The following is a 27,035-nucleotide window of genomic DNA, read 5'->3' as shown; positions in this document are numbered from 1 at the left end:
ATTTTTATGATACATGACCCTGAAACTGGGGTGAATATTTATGCAGTATTGGTCATCCTTGATCTAAGCACAAAAACTAGATATTAGTCATCATAAACTAAAATTTTGATCATTTTGAAGATAGTGATTGCAAGCTACCTTGTTACCAACACGGAATCCGTGTCCACAACTTGCTATTTGACTTCCAATATCCTATAAACACAGAAATGAAAGCCAAGTTACGAGGCAATCAGAAGTCCAGAAAAACTTGCATATAAAAAAAGGGCACTGATGAGGTAAAGAGCAAAAAGAAATAATATTCAAAACAAACAAAACACAAATCAAAGGCTTCTTTTAAGTGATAACCCATTATTGTACTTACGTATTAACCCGATACTCATCATCTATCTTCTCCCTAAAATTCTTGCCACTTCAGGGGAAAGTTTCATGCGATAAGCTACTTTTCAGTCTTCATCTTTAAGCATCTTTGAACTGATATTGAATGATGCGAATCCCATGAAAAAAAAAAACATTAAAACAAGCAAATGAAGGTGTAGAATATTTCCGTCTTCTCTTTTGAAGAAAGAGGAGACTTGAGTTCCCACTTTTGGAACATTAGTCTTCACTCAAGTTAAACTAGACTTACCGTTAGACAGAATCCCAATGCTATACCAGGTAGAACCTCTCAAAATTCTCAGCACTGTTCATGATATTTGAAGGCTTGCAATAATCTAAAAAAATAAAATTCATATGGAAGTTGTCTTTGTGGATGGAAGCTTGTTGCCATTTACTTGAAGCTCATCATCCTGTGGAATGAAGAAAATTCACCAATATGTTCAATAAAGGAACAACAGAAGAAAAAAAAAGTACTCGATATCCCGGATTATGAGAAAGCCAAGATTCTGAGAGCAAAGGAGTTACCAATACAAGAAAATTGTTCAGTGAGGAGTGACACAAAAGCATTTCATCAATTCTAAACATGGAAAATACGAATGGCTAACAGTAATTAATGTAGGAACTTCATGAACCGTTGATTGTTTTTTCATAAGCCTGAAACATCTCTATATATCCTGCAATTGCACAGTACCGAGACAAGGATTAAACTTCAAGAACTAAGTATCTTCTTCATAGATAAGTTATTTGAGATGCTTACAGTTGACTATCAGCATTAAGTTCTTCGCTAGGCAACAAATTTTAACACATTTAATATTCCCAAATTAATAAATTAAACTCATTGGGGTATGTGGAGACGATCTCTAATAGTTAAACAGCAATCTATCTTATGTTCAAACGACAATTCATATCTTTCAAGAATAAAATCGTGTTTTTTTTTTGTATTCGTAGTTGGTAGTAAGACATAACGATCATTTTTTTCCCTAAAACTTGTTGATAAAGCTTCGATGATTCAAAGCGATCCGACCACAAAAAGACGAACAATAATTCAGAAACTTTATCTCGAAACCAACAGGCAAGGGCCTAGAGATCCAACCAGATCGGAGCAAATTAGCGAACAATATGAATTACCTTACGAAAATCGCGAGGAGCGACGCTGGAAGGTAGAATTCATCAGCCGGAGGCAGGAGGAGCAACGAGAGAAGAAGCGCCGCGATTCGTCATCGAGCGAGAGAAATCTCCTCGACATCGAGCACTCACGAACGCACACAAAGGTAGAGATTTAGTTTATATATTAAACACGATCAAGAATTTTTTTTTCCTTAAAAAAAATATAGCAGAAAAAACAACTTATTTAAGCGAAGAAATTGTTAGATTAATTTTCTAATTCTAACACTCGCTCTCCAAGTAGACCCGCGATGACTGTTGGACGCGGGCCCACACTAAATTGGAGGATTCTACTGGACAGTACATCGTTGAGTCAGCCGTTTCCAATGTTTTCTTCCGGAAATTAAAATAAGAAAACCAATTGTTTCAGGCCAAATCTGATCGCACATCGCATAAAAACAAATTTAGTATAAATTTTTATTTTAATAAATCTATACATATAGTTTCAGTTGTATAACAATTATAGCATATTAGATTCATTGATACATGAAAAACTCATAGTAATTTAGCAATCATCAAATTTTGACCTGATATTTTTTTAATAATTTAAATATTTAAAAAGAATAAATCTGCTACTAGCGGCTCCTAATGTCTGTCCAGATATAGAAATAATTTAAATATTCAAGTTTTGTTTAATCCTAAATAGATAGATTAGATGACTAAGAGAGTGTTTGACTAAATTTATTAAAAATAGTTTATAAGTTTGTATAGTTTATAAGTTGTTTTAGGAGTTTATAAGTTGTTAGGTTTTATTTTAAAAATAAGTTGTTAAAGTGTTTGGGTGAACTTATTACAATCAACTTAAAAATATTAATGTACTTGGTATTATAAGATCTTTTTATTAATAAAATTATCAAAAAAGGTATAATACTATTAATAGAGGGTTTTGAGATTTTTATTAATAGAGGATTTTGGGCGAATTTCTGCACCGGGGAGAGAAAATTAGAAAGAGGCGTTGGCGGAGAAGATGACACAACGTTGGAAGAAAAGTCGACGGAGATAAAATGATATTAGGCTTATAAAAATTTATGGAGGATAAGATGGGGATTTATGAAATTGTATAAGGATATTTTAGAAAAATAAATTATTAAAATAAGATCTTTTTAAAAAATAGGGTCTTCCATACTTTTTTAAAAATAACTTATAAACTTTAAAACAATTTATTTTGACAACTTATAAGCTGTTTGAAAAAAAATTATCAAACAAATTTGAAGAGCTTATAAGTTTCAAAACAGCTTATAAGCTGTTTTAGAGAACTTATAAGCTCAGCCAAACACCTTCTTAATCAAAAGTACAACTTATATATATTTAAAAGTTTATTTTTAAAATATTCATCTTTTGTCTTCTTATTTATTTTTCGAAGTATTTTATCACAACATTATATCTATAGATTGATCTGGCCCATTTAAATTTAGGTTGTGCCTATTGCCTAACATATGTGAACCCAACACATATAATTAGTGAGATATTTCCCCAATTGAAGAAAGATCAGGGGAACAATCTTGCTTAAGTACAAATAAATTCTCTCGAGGATTATAATCGTTCCATATTATGCATTTAAATACACAATTATTTTTCTTACCACAATTAAAGACAAAGAATCGTACCTTTGCACTGGATGCCAGCGAAGCGAAGCAATTACTAAAATAATGGGCATCTCTCGAGTCAACCTTTAAGTCAAGAAATGACCCATTTAGCTCTTTCCAGGAATCACTCGTTAAAAGTGACACGAGAGGACATTTAAATAGTGACCACCACTAGATGACTTTTAAGACTTTGACTAACTGTAGAAGACTTGGAATAATTTAGTAGGCATTTTCCATTCGTTCAAAGTAGGATAGTAAATAAATCGAGCTAAGTTGAATTTTAAGATATTTAAATTTGTTTGATGAGTTTTTAAATGATTATTTAAATTTAACTTAGAACTCTTAATTCAAACTTGGTTCAAGTTTGGTTCATCTAGATGTTATCACGTTCTCAATTTAAATTTGTTTGAATGTTTGAAATTTTTTATTATTTGATTTGTTATTAAGTTTAATAATTTAAATTTATTTGTTTATTTTATTTTAATTTATTTTAGTTTATTGATTATTTAGTATAATAATAAGAGTTTTGTTAATGAATATTATTCGTGAACATTGTTCACGAATATTGTTCATGAAAATTAACAAGCTCAACATATATATGTTCAAATTTATTTATTTTGTTTAATAAATTATTCGGATTTATTTATTTAATTGAATTTGTGTATATTGAACGAGCATTAAGAAATTCTTACCAAATTAAACATCAAAATTATTCACAAATACTTAATTTATTTTCAGTTCTAGTCCAAAGCATAATTATTCGATTCTAAGTGCTTCTTCACTCCGCAATCCTCTATTTAAGAAGCAGATGGCAAATCATATATCCATCAAACGAGCACCAGCGAATAAATTTCTAATGGGTGGTAAAGAAACAAATACGACTTTTCATATTTCCTCCACTTTGATCCTAAACAAAATCCTTATCTGGCTTCACCTTCTCTTGATCTCCAAAGCCACCACCATCGCCCATGCCGATCACCAGGAGCAGCGTATCCTCCTCCGCCTGAGAGCTCACTGGAGCAGTACCTCTTCTCTCAGCTCATGGAGCACCTCCTCTCCCCACTGCCAATGGCCAGGAGTCCAATGCGACGATGGTGGCTTCGTCAACATCATATCCGTTCCCAACATGAACATCACCCAGTCAGTCCCAGCCTTCATCTGCGACCTCAACAATCTCACCCACCTCGACCTCACCAACAACAACATCGCCACCGGCTTCCCTACCGGCCTCTACCGCTGCTCCAACCTCCAATACCTTGACCTCTCCCAGAACTACTTCGTCGGAGGGATTCCCGGCGATATCGACAAGTTGTCTTTTCACCTCAAGCACCTCGACCTCTCGGGTAACAACTTCACCGGCAGCATCCCACAGTCAATTGGCCGGATTAAGTCGCTGCAGTTCCTGCACCTCGACAACAACCATTTGAATGGCTCGTTTCCGGCTGAGCTTGGCCAACTCTCCATGCTCCAAAATCTCACTCTCGCATATAATCATTTTGCAAGCCAACGGATTCCCGATGAGTTCGGGAATATGAGGAGCCTAAAGTACCTCATGATGCCAGAAATTCAAGTCACGGGTGAGATACCGGAGAGTTTTAAGAATCTAAAGGAACTAGAACATCTAGACCTGGCGATGAATTTGCTTAATGGCTCAATTCCTGAATCCATATGGTCGCTGGAGAAGCTCAAAAGAATCTACTTGTTTGCCAACAAGCTATCAGGTGAAATCAGCAGCGAGATCAGGGCGACAAGTTTGGAGGAGATTGATGTGTCCGAAAACAATCTCAACGGGTCGATACCAGAGGGATTTGGCAACCTCATCAATCTCACCAAGTTGTTCATGTACTATAATGAACTATCCGGCAAGATTCCCAACGGCATCGCCTTTCTTCCCAAGCTATATGACATTAGGCTCTTCGGTAATCAGTTCACAGGAGTTTTGCCGTCGGAGCTCGGGAAGCACTCCAAGCTGAGGAATTTTGAGGTGTCAGACAACAAGATTTCCGGCAGCTTGCCTGAAGGCCTGTGCACGAAAGGAGCTCTAAATTCGGTGGTGGTCTTCAACAACAACTTCTCCGGTGAGCTGACGGTGTTTCTCGCCGACGAGTGCCACACCTTGAGTAACATTCAACTCTATAACAATAGCTTCTCCGGCATGTTTCCCCTCAAAATATGGTCGACTGCTGTAAATTTGACGACGGTGTTGATCCATCACAACCTCTTGTCTGGCACTTTGCCAGACACACTGCCAAGGAGCCTAAGGCGCTTGGAAATCCAAGACAACCTCTTCGCTGGAAAAATCCCGTCTTCAACTCCAGAACTGCGAGTTCTCAAAGTGAGTAACAATAAGTTCTCAGGTGAAATTCCGACAGTACTCACCGGGATGTCAAGGCTCCTGAATCTATTGCTTGATGGAAATCAAATCTCCGGTTCAATTCCAGCAGGCATATCCGCTTTGAAGTCACTTACAGAACTCAACCTCAAGAACAACCAGCTCTCGGGAAACATCCCACCGGAAATTGGACTGATGCCAGAGCTCAAAATAATAGACCTTTCATGGAACATGCTATCAGGGCCAATTCCACCGGAGATGGGAAACCTTAAACTCAACTCCCTTAACCTGTCTCACAACCAACTATCCGGTGAGATACCCCTCCAGTTGCAGAACCAAGCTTACGAGCAAAGCTTTTCAGAAAATCCTGATCTCTGCTCCTCCAAGTCCATAGTGAATATCAAACTTTGTGCACACCGGACGGCCAGTATCGATAATAAGTCTTCACAGAGACTGATCAGAAGATTCCTAGTGCTCGGTGGATTCATGGTCCTAATGGTTATTGTGATTGGGATATTGATGTGCCGCTGGCAGCCTGACGTCATCCATCAGCAGCCGTGGAAGCTCACTTCTTTTCAGAAAGTGGACTTCACTGAAGCCAACATAATAGGTAGGTTGACAGTGGATAACCTCATCGGCAAGGGAGGGTCCGGCGAGGTGTACAGAATCGACATCAGCAATCACACCAGCATGACAGTGGCCGTGAAGAAAATTTGGAATACCGGAAAGACAGACTGGAAGATGGAGAAAGCCTTCGAGGCTGAAGTCAAGATCTTGGGCGAGATCCGGCATGCCAACATTGTGAAGCTACTCTGTTGCATCTCGAATGCAGACTCCAAGCTCCTTGTCTATGAGTACATGGAGAATGGAAGCCTGGATCAGTGGCTACACCAGCAGCGAGTGAGACCAGACTCCGAGCACAATGAGCCACTTAATTGGCCCAAGAGATTGGGGATTGCCATTGATGCAGCAAAAGGGTTGTGCTACATGCACCACCAGTGCACGGCGCCGGTCATTCATCGTGATGTGAAGTCGAGCAATATACTTCTGGATTCAGAGTGTAGAGCTAAGATTGCTGACTTTGGCCTGGCTCGCATGCTGCTCAAGGCTGGTGAGCCCGAATCAGCATCGGCCATGGGAGGCACTTTTGGCTACATGGCTCCAGGTAACTCCTCGAACTAACCACTAGACCTGTTTTCAATATGTGGCATATGAAGTTTGTTGTTCATAGATCAAATTCTGCTCAATTGCAGAGTGTGGCTATTCAAGGAAGATCACAAACAAGGTGGACAGTTATAGCTTTGGGGTAGTCCTCTTGGAGCTGACAACAGGAAGGGAAGCACTAGATGGTGATGAACACGAGAACTTAGCAGGGTGGGCTGCTCGCCACCAAAGGGAGAATGGCAGTGTAATGGAGCTGATAGACAAGGACTTGAGTGAAGATGTTGACTACTTGGATGACATAGCGACGGTGCTAAGTCTAGGCATAGAATGCACAAGCAGGAATCCTGCCTTCAGGCCTTCCATGAAGGATGTATTGCACAACCTGATGGAATGTGACCGAAGGGATCTTGGTCAAAGGAAATTCGACATCAGTATGCTTCTCCAGACGAAGAGATGGAGCCTGCAGAGAAGTTCATCAGTTGCAGATGAAGAATATGGCCACAGTCATCAGATGGATGCAGTTTAGACAAAATGTACAGTAGCTAATTTGAGCACCATTTTCCTGCATGTATCCTCAATGGTGTGGAAAGATTGAGAATGCTTTTTGTTGTTGAGGATCGCAGGGTACTGTATAACTATCGAGCAACCAGTCAATTAGAAGCTGTATCATGCTAAATTTTTATGATACATGACCCTGAAACTGGGGTGATTATTTATGCAGTATTGGTCATCCTTGATCTAAGCACAAAAACTAGATATTAGCCATCATAAACTAAAATTATGATCATTTTGAAAATAGTGATTGCAAGCCGTTGGTGCAATTTGTCTTAACGATTTAGCCCAAGTTTTGATGAATGATAAATAGAGTCGTCAATTTGAATTGGGCTCGTCGGATTGGCCCGCTTCGCCAAAAAAATTAAATGGGGTGGGCTGAGAATTTATCAACCCATCATCTGGTGGGCCTAAATGAGTCATCCCGCGCGAGACGCGGGTCCAAGCGGGCCAACCCATGGCGGGCTCGGGTTGGCCCGCGGGCTTACAAAAAAAAATCAATGAAAATTCTAAAATAAAAAACTAACTTATAAATGAAATATTAAATTTCAATTCAACGGCGGAGATAGAAGCTAACTCTCATCTATGGTAAAGTAAAATGGTAAAAGTAAAAACCCTATGTCCCTATCCTTTCCCATCCGCTTCGTCGACCTCACGCTTGTGTAGGTTCGCCGCTCAACATTGCACACTCCTGACTTTGCGACCATCACCTGCACAACTACAGCTCTCCCTATTTTCCCATCCGATTCGTCGAATCGCTGCCTACCTTGCACTCTCGCAAGCTCGCACGCAGCATACTGCGTTGTGCCTGTGAAGCTGTTAGAAAAACTAAAAGAACAGCAATCCACCTTGCCACTTGCTTCGTACGCGCCTACCGGCTGTCTCAGTGCCACCCCGTGGTCGTGTGAAGCCTGCTGACAAACTGAAAGAAGGCAGTCCAACAGACGTCAAGCTCGAATCCACTAGTTTGACAATCCCCAATCTCCCAACTCGGATCCCACAAGTTCTGCGGTCTCAAGCTCCTATTTTAGGTGAGATTTTTTTTACTTCCTTTCCTATTTTCCTTCTATTTCCCACTAGCCCTACTGCAGTCCACTCCCTACTCCGATACTCCCTAATGTTTTAGCATTTATTCTACAATACCATATCACCATTTCTCTCTTTTGAATTTTGATGCTCAACATAACTGTAAGAATACATGGATTTAGAAGAGATCAGTTTCTTTTTTTTTTTTTGTTGAGATCTAGAGGGCTAATAAAAAAATCAATTCATGCAATTTTGTTATTGACATTTTGTGTGTTTGATTAATTTTATCATAAACTAAAATTTTTTATGTATTTATTTTATTTCAGATTGATTTTGAAATGGACTCTACTTCTCAAAAACAAAATATTATTTTGGATGGTGAATCGGAAAGTGCTAAGCATGATAAGGGGTCAACTAAAATATCTAAAGAAACTTCTGATATTTGGGTGTATTTTAAGAAAATCAAAGGGATTAATAGTATAGATAAAGCTGAATGTATTGGATGTAAAAAATAGTATAAGTGTGGGGGTAAACAATATGGAACTGTTGGATCGAGATCGCGCTAGAGGGGGGTGAATAGCGCTCGTGGCTTTCACACTTTTCAGATTCGCAAAACAACGAGTAACACAGCAGAAAAATAAATGCAATATAGAAAGACACAAGGAGTTACTTGGTTCGGAGCCTAGGGCGACTCCTGCTCCAAGGCCCGCAATCGTTGATCGCTTTCGGTGGACAACAACTATAATATCGCAAATTTGATACAATAAAGGATTACAATTAAGTGCACAATTAACAGTAATAAAATATACTGACGACAAGAAAATTGACGAAATCTGAGTGTCGGGTCGTCGGGAACTTGCTGTAGCTTTGTCGGAACTTTCACGTTAGCAGCTGGATGCAAAAAGGTTGCTTGTTTATCGATGATAACAACTGCTGCTCGAACCCTCCTTAAATAACCTGCTTGAGGCACCTCAAAGCCCTTCCAAGGCGCCTCAAACCTGCCGAGTCAGCCGCGTGGATGAATGTTGAATTCTTTGTCTCTGATCCACTTGAAGGCGCCTCCATGGACAGTCCAAGGCGCCTCCAGCTCTGTTGTGCGCAAACTTCAGCTCCTTTACACCCTAGGCGCCTCCGAGCTCCATGGAAGCGCCTCAGACACTGTTTATCCGAGGGAAAACCTTGTTCTCTCATACCTGCAAGACATGTTAGTCCAAAAAACACAAACATATCCTGCAAAATAAAGTTAGCACATATAATTATGATAAACAAAATACTTTAACAGTCTCCGGACCGTCCGGTTCTGATTTCGGATTTCCGACCGGAAACCCTAGGTCGAACCGACGCCTATAGTTCCCTCCGCGAAGGAACGCGTCCTCACCTACTCCACTCAGGAGAGCATACCTGATGCCAGAACGATCCTCTAGACCGACTGAACTTTTCGCCTAGAGTTACCACCCCCTAGGACCTAGGGTTACCACCCCCTAGGGTTTTTCTCCACCTAGGGTTACCTCCCCCTAGGACCTAAGGTAACCCCCCCCTTAAGATTTCTCCTCCACCTAGGGTTACCACCCCCTAGGGTTTTTCCTCCACCTAGGGTTACCACCCCCTAGGACCTAAAGTTACCGCCCTTAGGGTTTTCCACCTGCCTAACCGTAGTTAGGACTTTCCTGCAAATTCATTCAAGCACATTAAATAACAATTAAACTTAACTTTGAATCCCTTTTGCCATTATCAAAACTAAGGTTTGATCGTCGGATGTTTCTCGCACCAACAATCTCCCCCCTTTTTAATTATGGCAACTGAAATTCAAAGTTAAGCAAAAAGATAATAAAGATGTTAATAGCATAAGCAAAAGTTTAGCACAAGCATAAATATGATAAGCACAAATAAAGCTCCCCCTTAATGGACTCCCCCTTAATAAAAGCTCCCCTTAAATCTTGAAAATTTCAAACTTTCTTTTATTTAATTTTCTTTGAATTGAATTTGAATTGGTCTATACTCTCCCCCTTTGCCATATATCAAAACAATTAAGGGAGCATAAGAAAAATGATAAATTGCCTTAGTTAGTTTTGACAGTAATTTTTATCTTGTTTTTCAAAACTAGGGTGTTAGATAAACACTTAGCTTTTAAAGAGAGAATGAAAAAATTTAAGAAACATAAAAGCTTTTAAGTAGAGAATTAAACACTTAATTTTCTTGTAAAATTTTTAGCTAAGTGAAGTTTTTGACTTTGAAAAGTAACTTAGTCAAAATTAGAAAAAAAATACTTAGCTAAACTTAATAGGCATTTGAAAGACACTTAGCATAAAAATTGCTTTAGACACTAAGTTTGAAATATAGAGACTTAGTCAAAATTTGGAAAAAAAAAATTGTTTTTCCTTTTTGAGAATAATACTTAACTCAATCTTAAACTTATTTTGTTTAACTTGAAAAACTTGTAAAATTTTAACTAAGGTCATTTTCAAAAAGTATTCCTAAAGTCCAAGCATGAGTAAGGTTAATACTTAATTTCCTTGGCCACATATCTAACCATTAGATACTAACTAATTACCTAGAGGGCAACAACTTTCACTTGGTTAGTCAAGTTAAGCTAGTGATCCAGTTATATTTGACTAAGTCTGGATAACTTAACTTGATTACTGTTATTTTGGTATTTATTGTCCAGACTTACTGTGATGCACAGAAATAAGCATTCTGAAGTCTAGACTGTACCTTATGCATCTCACCCCATTCTAAGTTTTTGAAATACAAACAAGGTAAGCCTAGTGTGCTTGTGAGATGCTCTGGCTGAAAACTAGGGGAACATGATTTCTAGGGTTAAGCCTAGGCTAAGTCCAAATTTTGAAAATCTAAGAAATTGGGATTTTGAAAATATTATTTTTCCTAGAATTTTAAAACTGATTTAAAGATAAAATTTTCAAATAAAGATAAATCTTATTCTACTAAGCACATTCCTATTTGTCTTCTAAGTGCACTGAACTCAATTTCAGGTAAGGGCTTTGTGAATATATCAGCTAGGTTTGATTTGGACTCAACATAGTTAAGTACAATTTCACCCTTGGCTACGTAATCCCTTACAAAATGGTATTTTACTTCAATATGTTTGGTCCTAGAGTGATGAATTGGATTTTTGGTTAGATTGATTGAACTTATGTTATCAATTGAAATTTTAGTATTCTGATATTCTAATTTGTAGTCTTTTAGGGTATGCATCATCCATAATAATTGAGATGCACATTCTCCTAGGGCTATGCACTCAGCTTCAGTGGTGGATAAGGTAACACAGTGTTGCTTTCTGCTTGACCAGCTTACTAGGCACTGACCTAGAAATTGACAGCTACCACTTGTGCCTTTTCTATCTAGTTTGCACCAGGTATAGTCTGAGTCAGAATATCCGGTTAGGTCAAGGGTGCAAGATCTAGGGTACCATAGTCCTACATTTAGGATTCCCTTAATATACCTAAGGATTCTTTTGACAAAGGTTAAGTGAGACTCTTTTGCATAAGATTGGTATCTTGCACACATACCTACTGCGAAAAGAATGTCTGGTCGGCTCGCAGTTAGGTACAGTAGACTCCCTATCGCACTTCGATAGTATTTTAAGTCTACTGGTTTACCTTCTAAGTCTGAGTCAATTTTAATATTAGTAGCCATTGGTGTATTAATATTTTTTGAGTTTTCCATTCAAAATTTTCTAACTAATTCCTTAGCATATTTAGTTTGATAAATATAAATTCCATCTTTGGTTTGTTTAATTTGTAAACCTAAGAAGAAGTTAAGTTCACCTACCAACTCATTTCAAATTCATTTTCCATTAGTTTGGTGAATTCTTTTAAAAATTTGGAGTTGGTTGATCCAAAAATTATGTCGTCTACGTAAATTTGGGTTATAAAAATATCTTTTTCTAAGGTTTTTACAAAAATGGTTAGATCTATTTGACCTTGGTTGAACCCTTTTGATATTAGATAATTGGACAGACATTAATACCAAGCCCTAGGTGCCTGTTTTAGCCCATATAGGGCATTTTTTAATCTAAAGACTTGATTTGGTTGTTCTAAGTCCTCAAATCCAGGGGGTTAACCTACATATACCTCTTCTTTAATAAATCCATTTAAAAATATGGATTTTACATCCATTTGATAGAGCTTGAATCCCTTGTGTGATGCATAGGCCAGCAGCATCCTAATGGATTCAAGTTTAGCTACAAGGGCATAGGTCTCATCATAGTCTAACCCTTCTACTTGATTGAACCCTTTAGTTACTAACCTAGCTTTGTTTCTAACTATTTCGCCTTGATCATTTAATTTGTTTCTAAAAACCCATTTAGTATCAATTATGGTCTTGTTAATGGGTTTAGGCACTAATTCCCAGACCTGATTTCTTTCAAATTGGGTCAACTCTTCTTGCATTGCTAAGGTACAGTTTGAGTCTGGTAGGGCTTCATCTATACAATTTTGGAAATAAGGGTTATTTGGCTTAGGTTCATATAAGATGACCTAGTTCTGACTCCTTAAGTTGGGTCACCCAAAATTTGGTCAGATGGGTGATTGGTGCTTGTTCTTATTGGTCTTATACTTGAGTTAGTAATTGGTTCTTCAGATTCATTAAGTTCAGGTTGAATTTCTTCATCATCTTCTGTATTTTTTGAGTTAACATTTTCTGTATTATTATTTTCATTTATTATATTGGGTGGTTTATTTTCTTCATCAAATATTACATTTGTTGTTTCTTCAACTTTTAGGGTATTTTTATTGTAAACTTTATATGCCCTACTGGTTGTTGAGTACCCTAAAAATGTTCCTGGGGTTATTTTTGACGAAAATTTCCCCAAGTAGTCTTTAGTGTTTAAGATAAATACCTTACACCCAAATACTTTTAAATAGTTTAAGTTAGAAATTTTATTATAGTATATTTCATAGGGTGTTTTATTTTGAATTTTGTTAATTAAAATCCTATTTTAAATATAACATGCTGTATTAATTGCTTCAGTTCAGAATTGGTTAGATAATTTGTATTAGTTTAACATGATCTTAGTGGCTTCTTGTAGGGTTCTGTTTTTACGTTCTACTAGACCATTTTGTTGGGGGGTCCTAGGGCAAGAATATTCATGCTTATGTCCATTCATTTCACAAAATTTAATAAAGTTATGATTTTCAAATTCTCCCCCATGGTCACTTCTAATTCTTTTTATCTAATTATCTTTTTCATTTTCAATTAATTTGTAAAAAAATTTAAATACTTCAAAAGTTTCATCTTTAGTTTTTAAAAATTTTACCCAAGTAAATCTTGAGTAGTCATCGATTATTACTAAGCAATATTGATTTTTGCTTAGTGATTTGGCTCCATGTGAATCAAACAAGTCTAGATGAAGGAGCTCAAGTATTGAAGTTGTTCTGTTTAGGTTGGTTAACATGTGGTTTGACTTGGTTTGTTTACCTTGTTGACAAGCATCACAAGTTAAGTGTTCAATGAATTTTAATTTGGGCAGACGTCTAACTAGACCATTTTGACTCATTTTTTAAATGAGTCTAGTATGAGTGTGACCCGGTCTTCTGTGCTACAACTCAGTTTCCTCTTGTTGTGTTAATAAACACTCTAGTGAGAAAGTTGGCAGATCTATGGTATATATATTCTTTTTCTTAAAACCCTTAAGTGTGATTTCAGGATTGTTGATATTCTTAATTATACATCCAGTTTTTGAAAATATGACTAGATATCCCGTGTCACATAACTAGCTAATACTAAGTAGATTGAAGCTAAATTTTTCAACCAATAACACTTTTCGAATGTAAAAATCGGAATTTAATTGGATATTACCTATTCCGATTATCTTAAGGGTTCCGTCATTGCCGAACGCGACAGATCCTAGGTTCTTGAGTTTCAGCTTAGTGAATTTCAATCTGTCTCCAGTCATGTGTCTGGAGCATCCACTATCTAGCATCCATTAATCCAAATCTTTATGATCCTACATAAAGTATTTGATTTGGGTCAATTTACTGGATTTTAGAAGGTAGTTTGACTGAAATCAATTTAATTTTCCATCTCACCCGGTCTAAATGATCAAAACATGGTATCCCTATGGGTGATTGTGAGATGGTATATTAAATTAGTTAAGGTTAGCTTAATTAAATTGAATTTGTTTGAGTTTGATTGAATTAAATTGAATTTATTGAATTAATTTTGATTAAATTGAGTTACAAATAATTGAATTTATTTTGATTAAATTGAATTTGATTAAATTAAGTTGAATTTATTTTGATTAAATTGAATTGAATTTATTTTGATTAAATTGACTTTATTTGTTAGACTAAGTTCAACCTAGATCCATCTCACCCGATTCTACGTTATCAATCAGGTAATCTTAAGTAATTTCGTGAAATAATTATTTTTAATTTAGGTTATTTCTAAGGATTAATTTATATTTGAGATAAATTTAGGTTTTCCAATTAGTCAATTAAATATGTATTTCAAGGATTGGTTCCCAGGTCGTGGTGAGGCACTAGGTCTTCTTGGGTATGAGATCATCCACCACTTCCTAGACAGAACTGCTCAAAGAAATGTCATATTTAATTTTCTTTTTGAAATCCCTAGGTTTAACTGAACAAGTGTAAATTATACCTAGGTCCTTAATCTATCTTAATCTAACCATGCATATTAACAAAAAAGTAAATAAACAATCATCAAACAATTCTATTTATTTATTAAGATAGTTTTTCTATTGGCTCCCCCTGGATCATAGCCTCGATATGGTCTATCAAGGTAATGTACTTGATCCTTGGGGACCTAATATTGATCAAATCCAACTTGATTGACCAAGTTGGACTTAGGTACCCATGCTTGGACTATCTTGCTATTCGGTCTATTAGTAAGTGATAAATAAGACCGATATTTCTTTTTAACTTTATATCCTAGTTCGGATCGATTGTATATGGCTTTCTGTTTTCCAAGAATCAAGTCAAGATTCTTGGAACCCAGTGTAAACCGTTCCAATGTAGTCTTCAAATCCTTGACTTGACTTTTCAGGCTGGAATTCTCTTCCTCAAGTTTTTGAACTTTAGTTGAGGTTCCAGTCTGAACAGGGTCAACCAAGGACTCGGTATTAGTTATTTCTTTAAGGAATGTTACCTCCTTTAGAAGCGACTTGATCCGAACATTAGACTTAGCTAATTTGCGCATTAAGTAATTTATTAAATTATATAGACGATTTGTACTTACAGAGGGGTTTGGCCCTTCGGAACCGGATGCGGATCCGTGGCTTCTCTCGGACTCAGCCTCTGATTCGTCCTCGCTTCCGCATTCGTTGATCTAGTCCCGGGTCGTCATTACGAGAAAACTCGTCTGCTCGAGTTCTTCGCCGTCGGACTCCTCTGAAGACGACTCGTCCCAAGTTGCCTTCAGGGCCTTCTTGCCTTTTTTTTGCATCTTTCTGGTTTAGACAGTTGGCCTGAGGTGCCCCTTTTGGTTACACCCATAGCAAGTCACCTCGAACTTCACCTTTGGTTGGGCCTCCTTGGACTGGATTACCTTTTTGACGTCCTTCTTGTTGAAGCCCCTCTTTTTTCTGTAGAGTTTCTTTACTAGGTTGACGAGTTCGGTCGTGAGCTCGTCATCATCGTCATCTGAATCTGGTTCTTCTTGTGATTCCGGTTCGGTTCTTCGCTTTGTTTTAGTTTCTCGGGTTCTGCTTGTACCTGCAACCAAAGCAATCCCTTTCTCGGTCGGACGTGAGTTAATTTGTTCATGTAACTCAAATTCTGCAAATAATTCATCTAGTTTAATTGACGAAAGATCCTTAGAGACCTTGTAAGCATCTACCATGGATGCCCACAAGGTGTTCCTCGGAAAGGCGTTTAAGGCATACCTCAATATGTCGCGGTTCTCCACTTTCTGTCTGATCGCATGAAGCCCGTTCAGTAGGTCTTGTATCCGGGCGTGGAGTTGGCTAGCCGTCTCGTTTTCCTGCATTTTAATATTATATAGTTTATTAAGTATTAAATCCCTTTTACTTACCTTGGTGTCGGGCGCCCCTTTATGAAGCTCGATCAGCTTCTCCCACAATTCCTTAGTGTTGGAGAAAGGGTCGACGCGGATCAGCTCCTCCTTCGATAGGCCACACTGGAGGGTGCAAGTCACCTTGGCATTCGCTTCTACTTTTTTGATCAAAGTTGCGTCCCAGTCCTCGTATGGCAGTGGCTTGCCGGCACCGTCAGTTGGTAGTTGAAGCCCGGTTTTGACGATCATCTAGACTTCAAAGTAAGTTTGGAGATACGCCTCCATCCGGCCCTTCCAGTGCCCGAAGTCATCTCTGGTGAAGAGCGGTGGGCGAGCGACACTATAGCCTTCTTGAAGGGCCATTTGATTACTAGCACAAAAAAAAAATGAACATAGGAATGTCCCAGGACTTGATCCTGGATTAGTAATGCGGGATATATAAATAAAAAAATGAACTCGGGTGGTGTTGCACCAACCTCGAGCAGAAAATCTGATTTTGAAAAAAAACTAGATCGGAAGACGGCAACAGTACCGATTTCGATCGACGTCGAAAAACTGAAAATACCATGAAAAAATGCTTGATTGGTGGTTGCACCAAATCGAAGTTACCCCACTCTGATACCAATTGTTGGATCGAGATCGCGCTGGAGGGGGTGAATAGCGCTCGTGGCTTTCATGCGTTTCGGATTCGCAAAACAATGAGTAACACAGCGGAAAAATAAATGCAATACAAGAAGACACAAGGAGTTACTTGGTTCGGAGCCTAGGGCGACTCCTACTCCAAGACCCGCAATCGTTGATCGCTTTCGGTGGGCAACAACTATAATATCGTAAATTTGATACAATGAAGGATTACAATTAAGTGCACAATTAACAGTAATAAAATATACTAACGATAAGAAAATTGATGAAATCGGAGTGCCGGGTCGTCGGGAACTTGTTGTAGCTTTGTCGGAACTTTCTCGTTAGTAACTAGATGCAAAAAGGTTCCTTGTTTATCGATGATAACAACTGCTGCTCGAACCCTCCTTAAATAGCCTGCTTGAGGCGCCTCAAAGCCCTTCCAAGGCACCTCAAACCTACCGAGTCAGCCACGTGGATGCATGTTGAATTCTTCGTCTCTGATCCACTTGAAGGCGCCTCCATGGCCAGTCCAAGGTGCCTCCAAGAAGTCTGAGGCGCCTCCAAGCAGTCTGAGGTGCCTCTATATCCTTTGAGACGCCTCCAACTCTGTTGTGCGCAGACTTCAGCTCCTTTGCACCCGAGACGCCTCCAAGCTCCATGGAGGCGCCTCGGACACTGTTCATCCGAGAGAAAACCTTCTTCTCTCATACCTGCAAGACATGTTAGTCCAAAAAATACAAACATATCCTGCAAAACAAAGTTAGCACATATAATTATGATAACAAAATACTTTGACAGACTCTGGACTGTCCGGTTCTGACTTCGGATTTCCGACCAGAACCCCTAGGTCGAACCGATGCCTAGAGTTCCCTCCACGGGGGAATGCATCCTCACCTACTCCACTCAGGAGAGCATACCTAATGCCAGAACGATCCTCCAGACCGAATGGACTTTCCACCTAGGGTTACCACCCCTGAGGACCTAGGGTTACCACCCCCTAGAGTTTTTCTCCACCTAGGGTTACCTTCCCCTAAGACCTAAGGTTACCCCCCCTTAGGATTTCTCCTCAACCTAGGGTTACCACCCCCTAGGACCTAGGGTTACTACCCCCTAGGGTTTTTCCTCCACCTAGGGTTACCACCCCCTAGGACCTAAGGTTACCGCCCTTAGAGTTTTCCACCTGCCTAACCGTAGTTAGGACTTTCCTGCAAACTCATTCAAGCACATTAGATAACAATTAAACTTAACTTTGAATCCCTTTTGACATTATCAAAACTAAGGTTTGATCGTCGGATGCTTCCCGCACCAACAGGAACTTCTACAAAGTGGTGTCATCTTAAAATTTACGGCAAATTAAAGTTCCATGATGTAGGACAAATGGTTCTTGATCAAGATGGCAAGATGAGGTCTAAGCAAATAAACCAAAAGATTTCATGTGAGTTACTAGCTTGTGCAATCATCAGACATGATTTACCCTTTTCATTTGTTGAGTATGATGGTATTAGAGCTTGGATGAAGTACATAAATCCTGATGTTGCTTGTATTTCTAGAAATACTCTTGTTTCTTATATTAACCGAAACTACTTGAAGGAGAAAGAGAAACTTAAGTATGCTTTGGCTACTATTCAGAATAGAGTGTGTTTAACTTCAGATTTATGGATGGCGTGCACTAGTGAGGGTTAAATTTGCTTAACCGCCCATTTTGTTGATAATGACTGGAAATTGAATACTAAAATACTTAGTTTTTCTCATATGCCCCCTCCACACTCAGGAGTTGAATTAGCTGCAAAATTATTTGAATATTTGAATGAATGGGGGATTGAGAAAAAGGTTTTTTCTTTAACATTGAATAATGCATCTAGTAATGATAATATGCAAGTTCATTTGAAAGAGCATGGTGAATTTTTCATGTTCGTTGTTCTGCTCATATATTGAATCTCATTGTCCAAGAAGGTTTGAAAGTGGCTACTACATTTTTGAATAAAATTAGAGAGTCGGTCAAGTATGTTAAAGGTTCAGAGACTAAAATGAAGGAATTTGGAGAATGTGTACAAGCAGTTGATAACATTGATACTAGTATTGACTTACAATTGGATGTGTCTACTCGTTGGAACTCAACGTATTTAATGTTGAATAGTGCCATCAAATATTAAAAAAAAGTGTTTGCTTCTTTTCAATTCAATGACAAGAATTATAAATATTGTCCTTCAAGTGAAGAATGGAAAAGAGGAGAGAAAAAATGTGAGTTCCTTGAGCCATTTTATGACACTACTAATTTGATTTCTGGTTCTTCTTATCCTACATCAAATTTATATTTTATGCAAGTATGGAAGATTGAAGTTTTGTTAAAGGAAAATTTATCGAATGAAGATGAGGTGATAAGCTATATGTGTAAAAGAATGATGGAGAAGTTTGACAAGTATTGGACTCAATATAGTATGGTGCTTGCATTTGGAGCTATTCTTGACCCACAAATAAAGCTTTCGATGTTGGAGTTTTTTTATTCAAAGGTTCAAAGTGATTCTCTTAAATGCCAAGAGAAGATGGATCTTGTGAAGATAAAATTGTATAAGTTTTTTTATCAGTATTCTAATACTAATAAGACAAGTTCTTCACAACCACAATCTTCTTTTACCACACATACACTTTCGCAAAGTGTAGGAGGAGGAGTTAAAGGAAAGAATAAAAGAATCTTTGAGGTAAGTACTATAATATTTTTTTTGTTGTATTCTGTAATTGTTTATATTTTAATTGTCACTACTATTCTAATTAATGTAGGAAATGATGGCATGAGAGCCAAACAATTACAAGTGCTGGAAAATCTCAATTGGATCTCTATTTGGAGGAGTCAAAACTTGAATTTGCATGTTATCAAGATTTGGATATTTTGGAGCATTGGAAGAATCAAAAGCATCGGTACCCAACCCTTGCACTAATGACATGTGATGTTTTAGCTATTCCTATAACTACTATTGGATCAGAATCAACTTTTTCTATTGGTACTCGTGTGCTTACCAAGTGTAGAAGTTGTACCCTTCATGAAAAAGTGCAAGCTCTTATTTGTACTCGCAATTGGTCACATGGTTATGCTATTGATAATTTGTTTATTTTAGTTATGTACTTGACTTAGTTGATATATTTGTTTGTTGTTATTTTATTTTTAAATATCCTCATCTTTATGTATTTTATATGTAGATAAATATAATGAAAATAATGCAAGTATCAAAACAACATTATCTAAGCAAGAATCAAATACTTTTGAAGAGGATATCGATGAAGAGAAAGGAGATGGAGGAGGATCAGGAGAACTTGATGTGAATGATGTCATTGATTAAATTTAAAAAACATTGTATTCAACTTTCTATTTCGATTTAAGACTTTAGGTTCATAGAGTTATTAAACTTTCTGTTTTGGTTTTATGAACTCTTTTATGTTTTTAATTACTGTGTGGACAGGATAGTGTGGTGTGTTTGGTTATTGTTATTTGTTGTGGAATATGTGGTGTGTTTGGTTATTGTGATTTGTTGTGGAATCTCTTAATTATTGTGTGTTTTTAATTACTGTGGACACTGGACAGTGTGGCGTGTTTGATTATTGTGATTTGTTGTGGAATGTCTTAATTATTGTGTGTTTTTAATTACTGTGTGGACACTAGACAGTGTGGTCTCTGGTGTGTTTGATTATTATGATTTGTTGTGGAATCTCTTAATTATTGTGTGGTGTAGAATCTGATCATCTGGAATCTTCATTGGAAACATGTGACTGGTGCAGAATATATGGTCTGTGGTGGTGCACTGCAGCACTAGTCACTGACTCACAAGTGTAGAACTTGGAGAATGGACCCTTGATCACCAAAGAAGATGAGGGAGAAGAGACTAAGCTTGCGAAGTTGCGATCCCTTGATCACCAACTTGTGGGCAGTCTTTGTCACTTCCTCTCCACTTGCTCCTGAGCGGAGATGGATGCAATGCATCCCAAGTTCAACCTTTTATATAATGAGTGGCCTGTGGACTATGGTGGTGCACTGGTGTAGTGGTGTAGAACTTGGAGAATGGAGTCTTCATTGGAATATCTTATTTATTTATTTTTGTAAGTTTTGTTATGAACAAGAACCATTATCAGTAATCCTATCATTATTTTCTATCTTGTTCTGTTTAGATGTATTTTTTTATTTGTTTTATTTTTTATAGGCCCGTGGGTTGGTCCGCCAAACCCGTAACCCGCCTTGAGTTGGGTTGGGTTGGCGATATCGTAGTCCGTCGGGATGGTGGGTCGGCCCGTCCCGCCCGGCTAGATGTTGGGTTTTTAGTGGGTTAGCCCGCCCCACCACGGGTTGACCCTTTGACAGCTCTAATGACAAGTGAGTTAAGTCAGATGTTATTGTGGTCTAATTACTTTACCAAGTGTACAGGAGTTGACAAATATAGAAGACCTGACATTAGGATGAAATCCAACTAGGTCTGAGGACCTGATAGTTAGTACAAAGCTCAGATAGGCCAAAGGACCAACATGATATTTAGCAGGAAGTTCAGTTGGGTCTGCGAGGCCTGACAGCTGGCCGAAGTCTAGTTGTGTATGCGAACCTGACAACTGGCATGAAAACCTAATGGGTTGAGAGGTTAGTCAACCGACCACAAGTTAGTAAGTGAAGGTAAATCACTAGAGGAAAGTGACTCAGTGAGGGCGCATCCTGGTTGAGAGACAGTAGGTGTCGGTCCAGTCTAGATCCATTTTGGATCCCAAAACTAAGACATTAACTAGTTCCTGATCCCGGAAGGATAGAAACTAATTAATACTCCTATTATGATTGTACTAAAATTTATTTTGCAAGTTAGATATTATCATATTGGACTAACCTAACTTGCAGGGCAAAAGAAACAAAAAAAGTCTCGGGTGAACAATACTCGAGACACCTTCAAGCATTGGAAGGTGCATTCGCACTATTCATTGAAGGCGCCTTCAGTATTATGGAAGGCATCTTCCTCAGGACAAAATGCAGGCTTCATTGCAGATAAGGACCGGGCTATTTGGGATCAGATTTCTCAGATTGGAGACGCCTTCAAGACTATGGAAGGTGCCTTCCACACCCTTTATAATGGCACTTCGAGCAAAGCTTCAAATATAACTTCCATACAAGCCTCTATGCGTCTATTCAGCTTTCCGATTGCTCCAGCTTGCTATTGCTGCCCTACTACGACTTTGCTATACCCGACTGCCGTCTAGAAGTCATCCAAACACCGAGATCAAGCTAACCATCTACAAGAGTGTTTGGTAACGATAATTTAATTACTGTATTTAATTTCTGTAAACGGAAAGTGTAGTTTTTTACACTCTTCCCATTTTTGTGTACTCGATTCTCTCTCCTGGTGGTCCCGGAGGAGATTTTTAGTGGATTACCCGTCAATAGGTTCGCGGGACTTGGGTCTTAGAGTAGGAGTCGTCGAAAGCTCAGAACAAAGTAAACTGAATCTGTCTTTTTGCTTGCTTTTAATTTTCATGTTGTTTCACTGTGTATACTTTGATTTCAAAATGAAAATAAAAGTTTTTAAAATCATGTGATTTGCCCCCTTTTCTCACGTGTGTCCTGATCCAACAAGTGGTATCAGAGTAGGTTTTGTTCTGAATTGGTAAAACCACTAATCAAGCTGGGGGAATTAATTTTTTCGGTATTTTTGTATCTTATCTAAATTGGTAAAACTTACCTCTCCAGATAATTATCTCTCGTTCGGTTTCCACTCAAATTGGTGCAACACCACTCGAGTTCTTCAATATTATTTTTCTCCTCAAACTCTGTTAATCGAAGACCAAGTCTTGGTACCTCCTTTTAGTTCTCTATTTCAACGATAAATGGCCCAAAATGATATCTTTAACTTGTTGAAATTTGTTTCAACTTCTTCTCCCTCTAGCTTGTTGTCTTTTCCGACGATGATTCCGGTGAAGAACGACCTCGCTCTGATATCACTTGTTAGGGTCGATTTATAGGGGTGAATAACTCGTCACGCCTCGGTTGCTTGCTTTGATGATGTTGTTGCAGCGGAAAATACTCAAGCAACTCTCACAATGCTAACATAAGGGATTTACTTGGTATTCACCTCAAAAAGAGGTGACTAATCCAAGCATCCAGCTAGAGGGATTTACTTACAATATTTTACACAAATGAAACCCTAGCTATCTTCTTCTTCTTGTGTGGAACGCCTCTTGACCTTGGAAGTGCAGCAATACTTTGCTCCAAGAAGCTTCAAGAACTGGCGAGAACCTGTGAGAAAAGATTGTAAGAAGTGGAGAGTTGAGAGCTATCGAATCACTGCGAGGAAGAAGGCTTTTGTGCGCTTTCCTTCGCAGTGGTCATATTCCAATCAATTGGGAGGCTTGAATCGATCATCTGATCGATTCAGAGTGCCTCTGTGCTCCCTGGAGACTACTTGAATCGATCGACCGATCGATTTAGGTTTTCTCACGATCGCACAAGAAAACCAACCCCCAATCGATCGACCGATCGATTGGCAGTGCCCAATCGATAGGCCAATCGATTGGGCATTCTGTGCTCGCGATTTAAGCTCCCAATCAATCAGTTGATCGATTAGGCTACTGCTTATCGTAGCACTGTGCCCAATTGATCAGCTGATCGATTGGGCTTGGTCCAATTTGATCACTTGATTAAATTGACCAACCCTAGCTTGCCCGAGTCAAGTCTAGGGCTCCCAAACGCAACATTCGGTTAACCGTGACCTGTTAGGACTCCTCGTGCCTAGTGTCTAGTCAACCTTGACCTGCTGGGATTTCTTCACCAAGTGATCGGTCAACCCTTTGACCCACTTGGACTTTTCTCCTCGTGCCAAGTGTCCGATCAACCTTGACCCACTTGGACTTACTGTCTCGTACCAAGTGTCCGATCAATCTTTTGACCCACCTAGATTTCCACGTGTCTGGCTTCACTCACCAGATCTTTACATTTGCCTAGTTTCACTCACTAGAACTTTCCATCTGTTTGGCTTCACTCACCAGAACTTTCTTACTACCTGGCTTCACTCACCAGGGCTTTCACCTAGCTTCACTTACTAAGATTTTCCATCTGCCTAGCTTCACTCACCAGAACTGTCTATCTGTTTAGCTTCACTCACCAAGACTTTCCTACTGCCTAGCTTCACTCACTAAGACTTTCACCTAGCTTCACTCACTAGGATTTTCCCACTGCCCGGCTTTACTCACCGAGACTTTCACCTGCCTAACCTCCAGTTAGGACTTTCCCAGTCAAGTATCCGGTCAAAATTTTGACCTACTTGACTTTTCTTCACATCTAACTAGTCAAACCTTGACCAGAGGGTAATTGCACCAACAATCTCCTCAATCAGACGATTGTATTTACAATATCCATATATTGTCAAACATCGAAACTCAAACATCAAAACTCGAGCTTAATCAACTCAAGCTTAGTCAATCCGGTCAACCTTGACCTAAGGAATATTGCACCAACATAAAAGAATCACACTTTACTAATATAAAAAGAATACTCAGATACATTAAGGGAACCCTAAATGTAGGACTTTGGTACCCTAGGACTAGCATGTTTGACTTAGTTGGGTATTCTAACTCAGACTACGTTGGGTGCAAAATTGATAGAAAAAGTACAAATGGTAGTTGTCAACTTCTAGGTCAGTGTCTAGTAAGTTGGTCCAGCAGAAAGTAACACTATGCTGCCTTATCCACCACTGAAGCAGAATACATAGTCATGGGTGAATGTGCATCTCAACTATTATGGATGATACATACTTTAAAAGATTATCAACTAAAATATAAAAATATAAAAATCTCAATTGATAATATAAGTTCAATAAACTTAACCAAAAATCAAATATACCACTTAAGGACTAAATACACAGAAGTTAAGCATCACTTTGTAAGAGATCATGTAGTTAGGGGTGATATTATACTTGATTATGTTGAGTCCAAATCAAATCTAGCAGACATTTTCATAAAACCCTTACATGAACTTGAGTTTAGCACACTTAGAAGACAAGTATGTATGTGCACAGTAGCATAGATTTTAAAGTTTTTGAAAACTACTCCTTTTATTAAGTTTTTTCAAAATCATGTTTTAAAATTTTAGGAAAACTATTTTCAAAACTCCCAGCTTTACTAATATTTTCAAAGTTTGGAAATAGTTTAGGACTTTCCCCCTAGAAAATATGTACCTCTAGGTTTTAGCCAGAGCATCTCAGAAGTACACTAGGATTACCTTACTTGTGTATGAAAAATACTTAGAATGGTGTGAAATGCATAGGGTACTGTCTGGACTTCAGAATGCTTATGTATGTGCATCGACAAAAGTCTGGGCAATAAACACCATAATCAAATTAATCTAGTTAAGTTATTGATGCTTAGTCAAACTAACTAGAACACTCACTTAACTTGACTAACCAAGTGAAAGCTACTGTCTCATGGTAAACAGATAGTAGCTAAAGGTTAGACATTTTGTTAAGAAAGGAGAAAGTTTATGTTGAAATTTTTTTTACTTTAAACACTCATACTTGGAATTTATGACACTAAATTTTTTTTTTGGCATTAATTCAGGAGGAGTGAAAATTTAAAATTAAAAAAATTTAAAGTTAAACTCTTTTTCTTTAAAAATTAAAGTTTTTTTCTTTAAAAAGTTAAAGTTTTTTTTTTAAGTTAAACATTTTTCTTTAAAAAATTACCGTTTTTTTAAAAAAAAATAAATTCTTTTCCTTTGAAAAGTTAAAAAAAAATTTAAAAGTTAAATTTTTTTTTTTTTTGAAAAATTAAAATTTTTTTAAGTTAAACTTTTTTCTTTGAAAAGTAGAAGTTTTTTAATTTTTAAAGCTAAACCTCCTTTTTGAAAAGTTAAAGTTTTTTAATTTCAAAATTGTTTGTCTCTTTTTTAAAAACTTCAAACTAAGCTTCTCTATCTTTTTAAAACTAACTAAGCTTTTATCAAAATCTTTTTAAGCTAAGAGTTATAAACTTAATATAGATTAAGTGTTTTATTCTTCAAAACACAGTGCTTTTCAAAACTTTCAAAATCTTAGTTTATTTAAAAGTATATTCAACTCTCTCATAAGTATTTTTGATATATGTCAAAGGAGAAGAGAAGCTAAAGTTAAGAAAAAAGTGGGAGAGAAGCTAAAGTTAAGAAAAGACATGAGAAACTTAAGGAGGAGCTAACAAACAAAATTAACTTGTTCTAGATTTTGCATGTCTTTAGACTCTGCATTTTCGTTCATACTTATTGCTATATATTTTGCTTAACTTTGAATTGTGTTGTCATAATAAAAAAGGAGGAGATTGTTGGTGCGGGTAGCATTAGACAAACGAACTTGTGTTTTGATAATGACAAAGGGTTCAAACTTAAGTTGTCTTGTGATCTAACAATTGTTGAACCAAGTGTGTAGGAAAGTCCTAAATGTACTTAGGTAAAAGTCCTAGTGATTCTATGCAGGTGGAAGACCCTAGGGGTGGTAATCTTAGGTCCTAGAAGGTGGTAATCCTAGGTGAAAAGTCTTAGAGGGTCGAGCACTTTGTGCGAAATCCTATAGTTGGGGACTCTAGATGAAAATCCTGGTGGTCGCAAAGCAGTACTGAACGGGTCGGGGATCGGACGCCGAGCGAAAAAGTCTTGAAGACTCGGACGTTGAGCAAAAGTCCAATCAGTTTGGAGGACCAGTTTGACAACAGGTAAACTCTCCTAAGAGGAGTAGGTGAGGGCGCGTTCCCCGAAGAGGGAACAGTAGGCGTCAGTTCGACCTAGAGTTTCAGCGAAACTTAAAATTAGAACCAGACAGTCCGGAGACTGTCAATCACTTATAATTATTCATATTTTATTGGCCTAACTCAATTTTGCAGGGTATGTTTGGTATTTTGGACTAACGTATTTTGCAGGGAGCAAAAAGGACTTAAAAAGCTCGGATAAACAGTGTCCGAGGCACCTCCGGGGCTGTTGGAGGTACCTCGGGCATCCTGATTGTAGCTGCGCAAGAAGCAGGGCATAAGGCGCCTTGGATGTTGGATGGAAGGCGCCTTCCATGGAGCTTGAAGGTGCCTTCGGATGGATAAACAACGCAGACTTCAGAAGCTATCGTCTCCGATGCGAAAAGGATAAAATCCCTGCTGGAGGCGCCTTCCATGGAGCCTGAAGGCGCCTTCATCAGGTTATTTACGCTCGTCTCGAGCAGATGCACAATACGACTCACTCTTGCGATCAT

At 38.0% G+C, this 27,035-nt stretch overlaps 1 protein-coding gene across 1 annotated transcript; it reads left to right on the top strand.

The window, feature by feature from the left end:
• The first annotated feature begins 3,932 nt into the window (after positions 1 to 3,932).
• LOC121988828 (receptor-like protein kinase HSL1) lies at positions 3,933 to 7,341 on the top strand. The gene is made up of 2 exons (XM_042542511.1): positions 3,933 to 6,622; positions 6,711 to 7,341. The coding sequence occupies exons 1-2, from the start codon at positions 3,934 to 3,936 to the stop codon at positions 7,145 to 7,147; spliced, it is 3,126 nt and encodes a 1,041-aa protein (XP_042398445.1). The 5' UTR covers position 3,933; the 3' UTR covers positions 7,148 to 7,341.
• The last annotated feature ends 19,694 nt before the right edge of the window (positions 7,342 to 27,035 follow it).

The sequence above is a fragment of the Zingiber officinale genome, chromosome 6B, assembly GCF_018446385.1.
Source record: "Zingiber officinale cultivar Zhangliang chromosome 6B, Zo_v1.1, whole genome shotgun sequence".
In the NCBI taxonomy this organism is placed as follows: Eukaryota; Viridiplantae; Streptophyta; class Magnoliopsida; order Zingiberales; family Zingiberaceae; genus Zingiber; species Zingiber officinale.
This window is presented reverse-complemented; position numbering and strand designations above follow the sequence as displayed.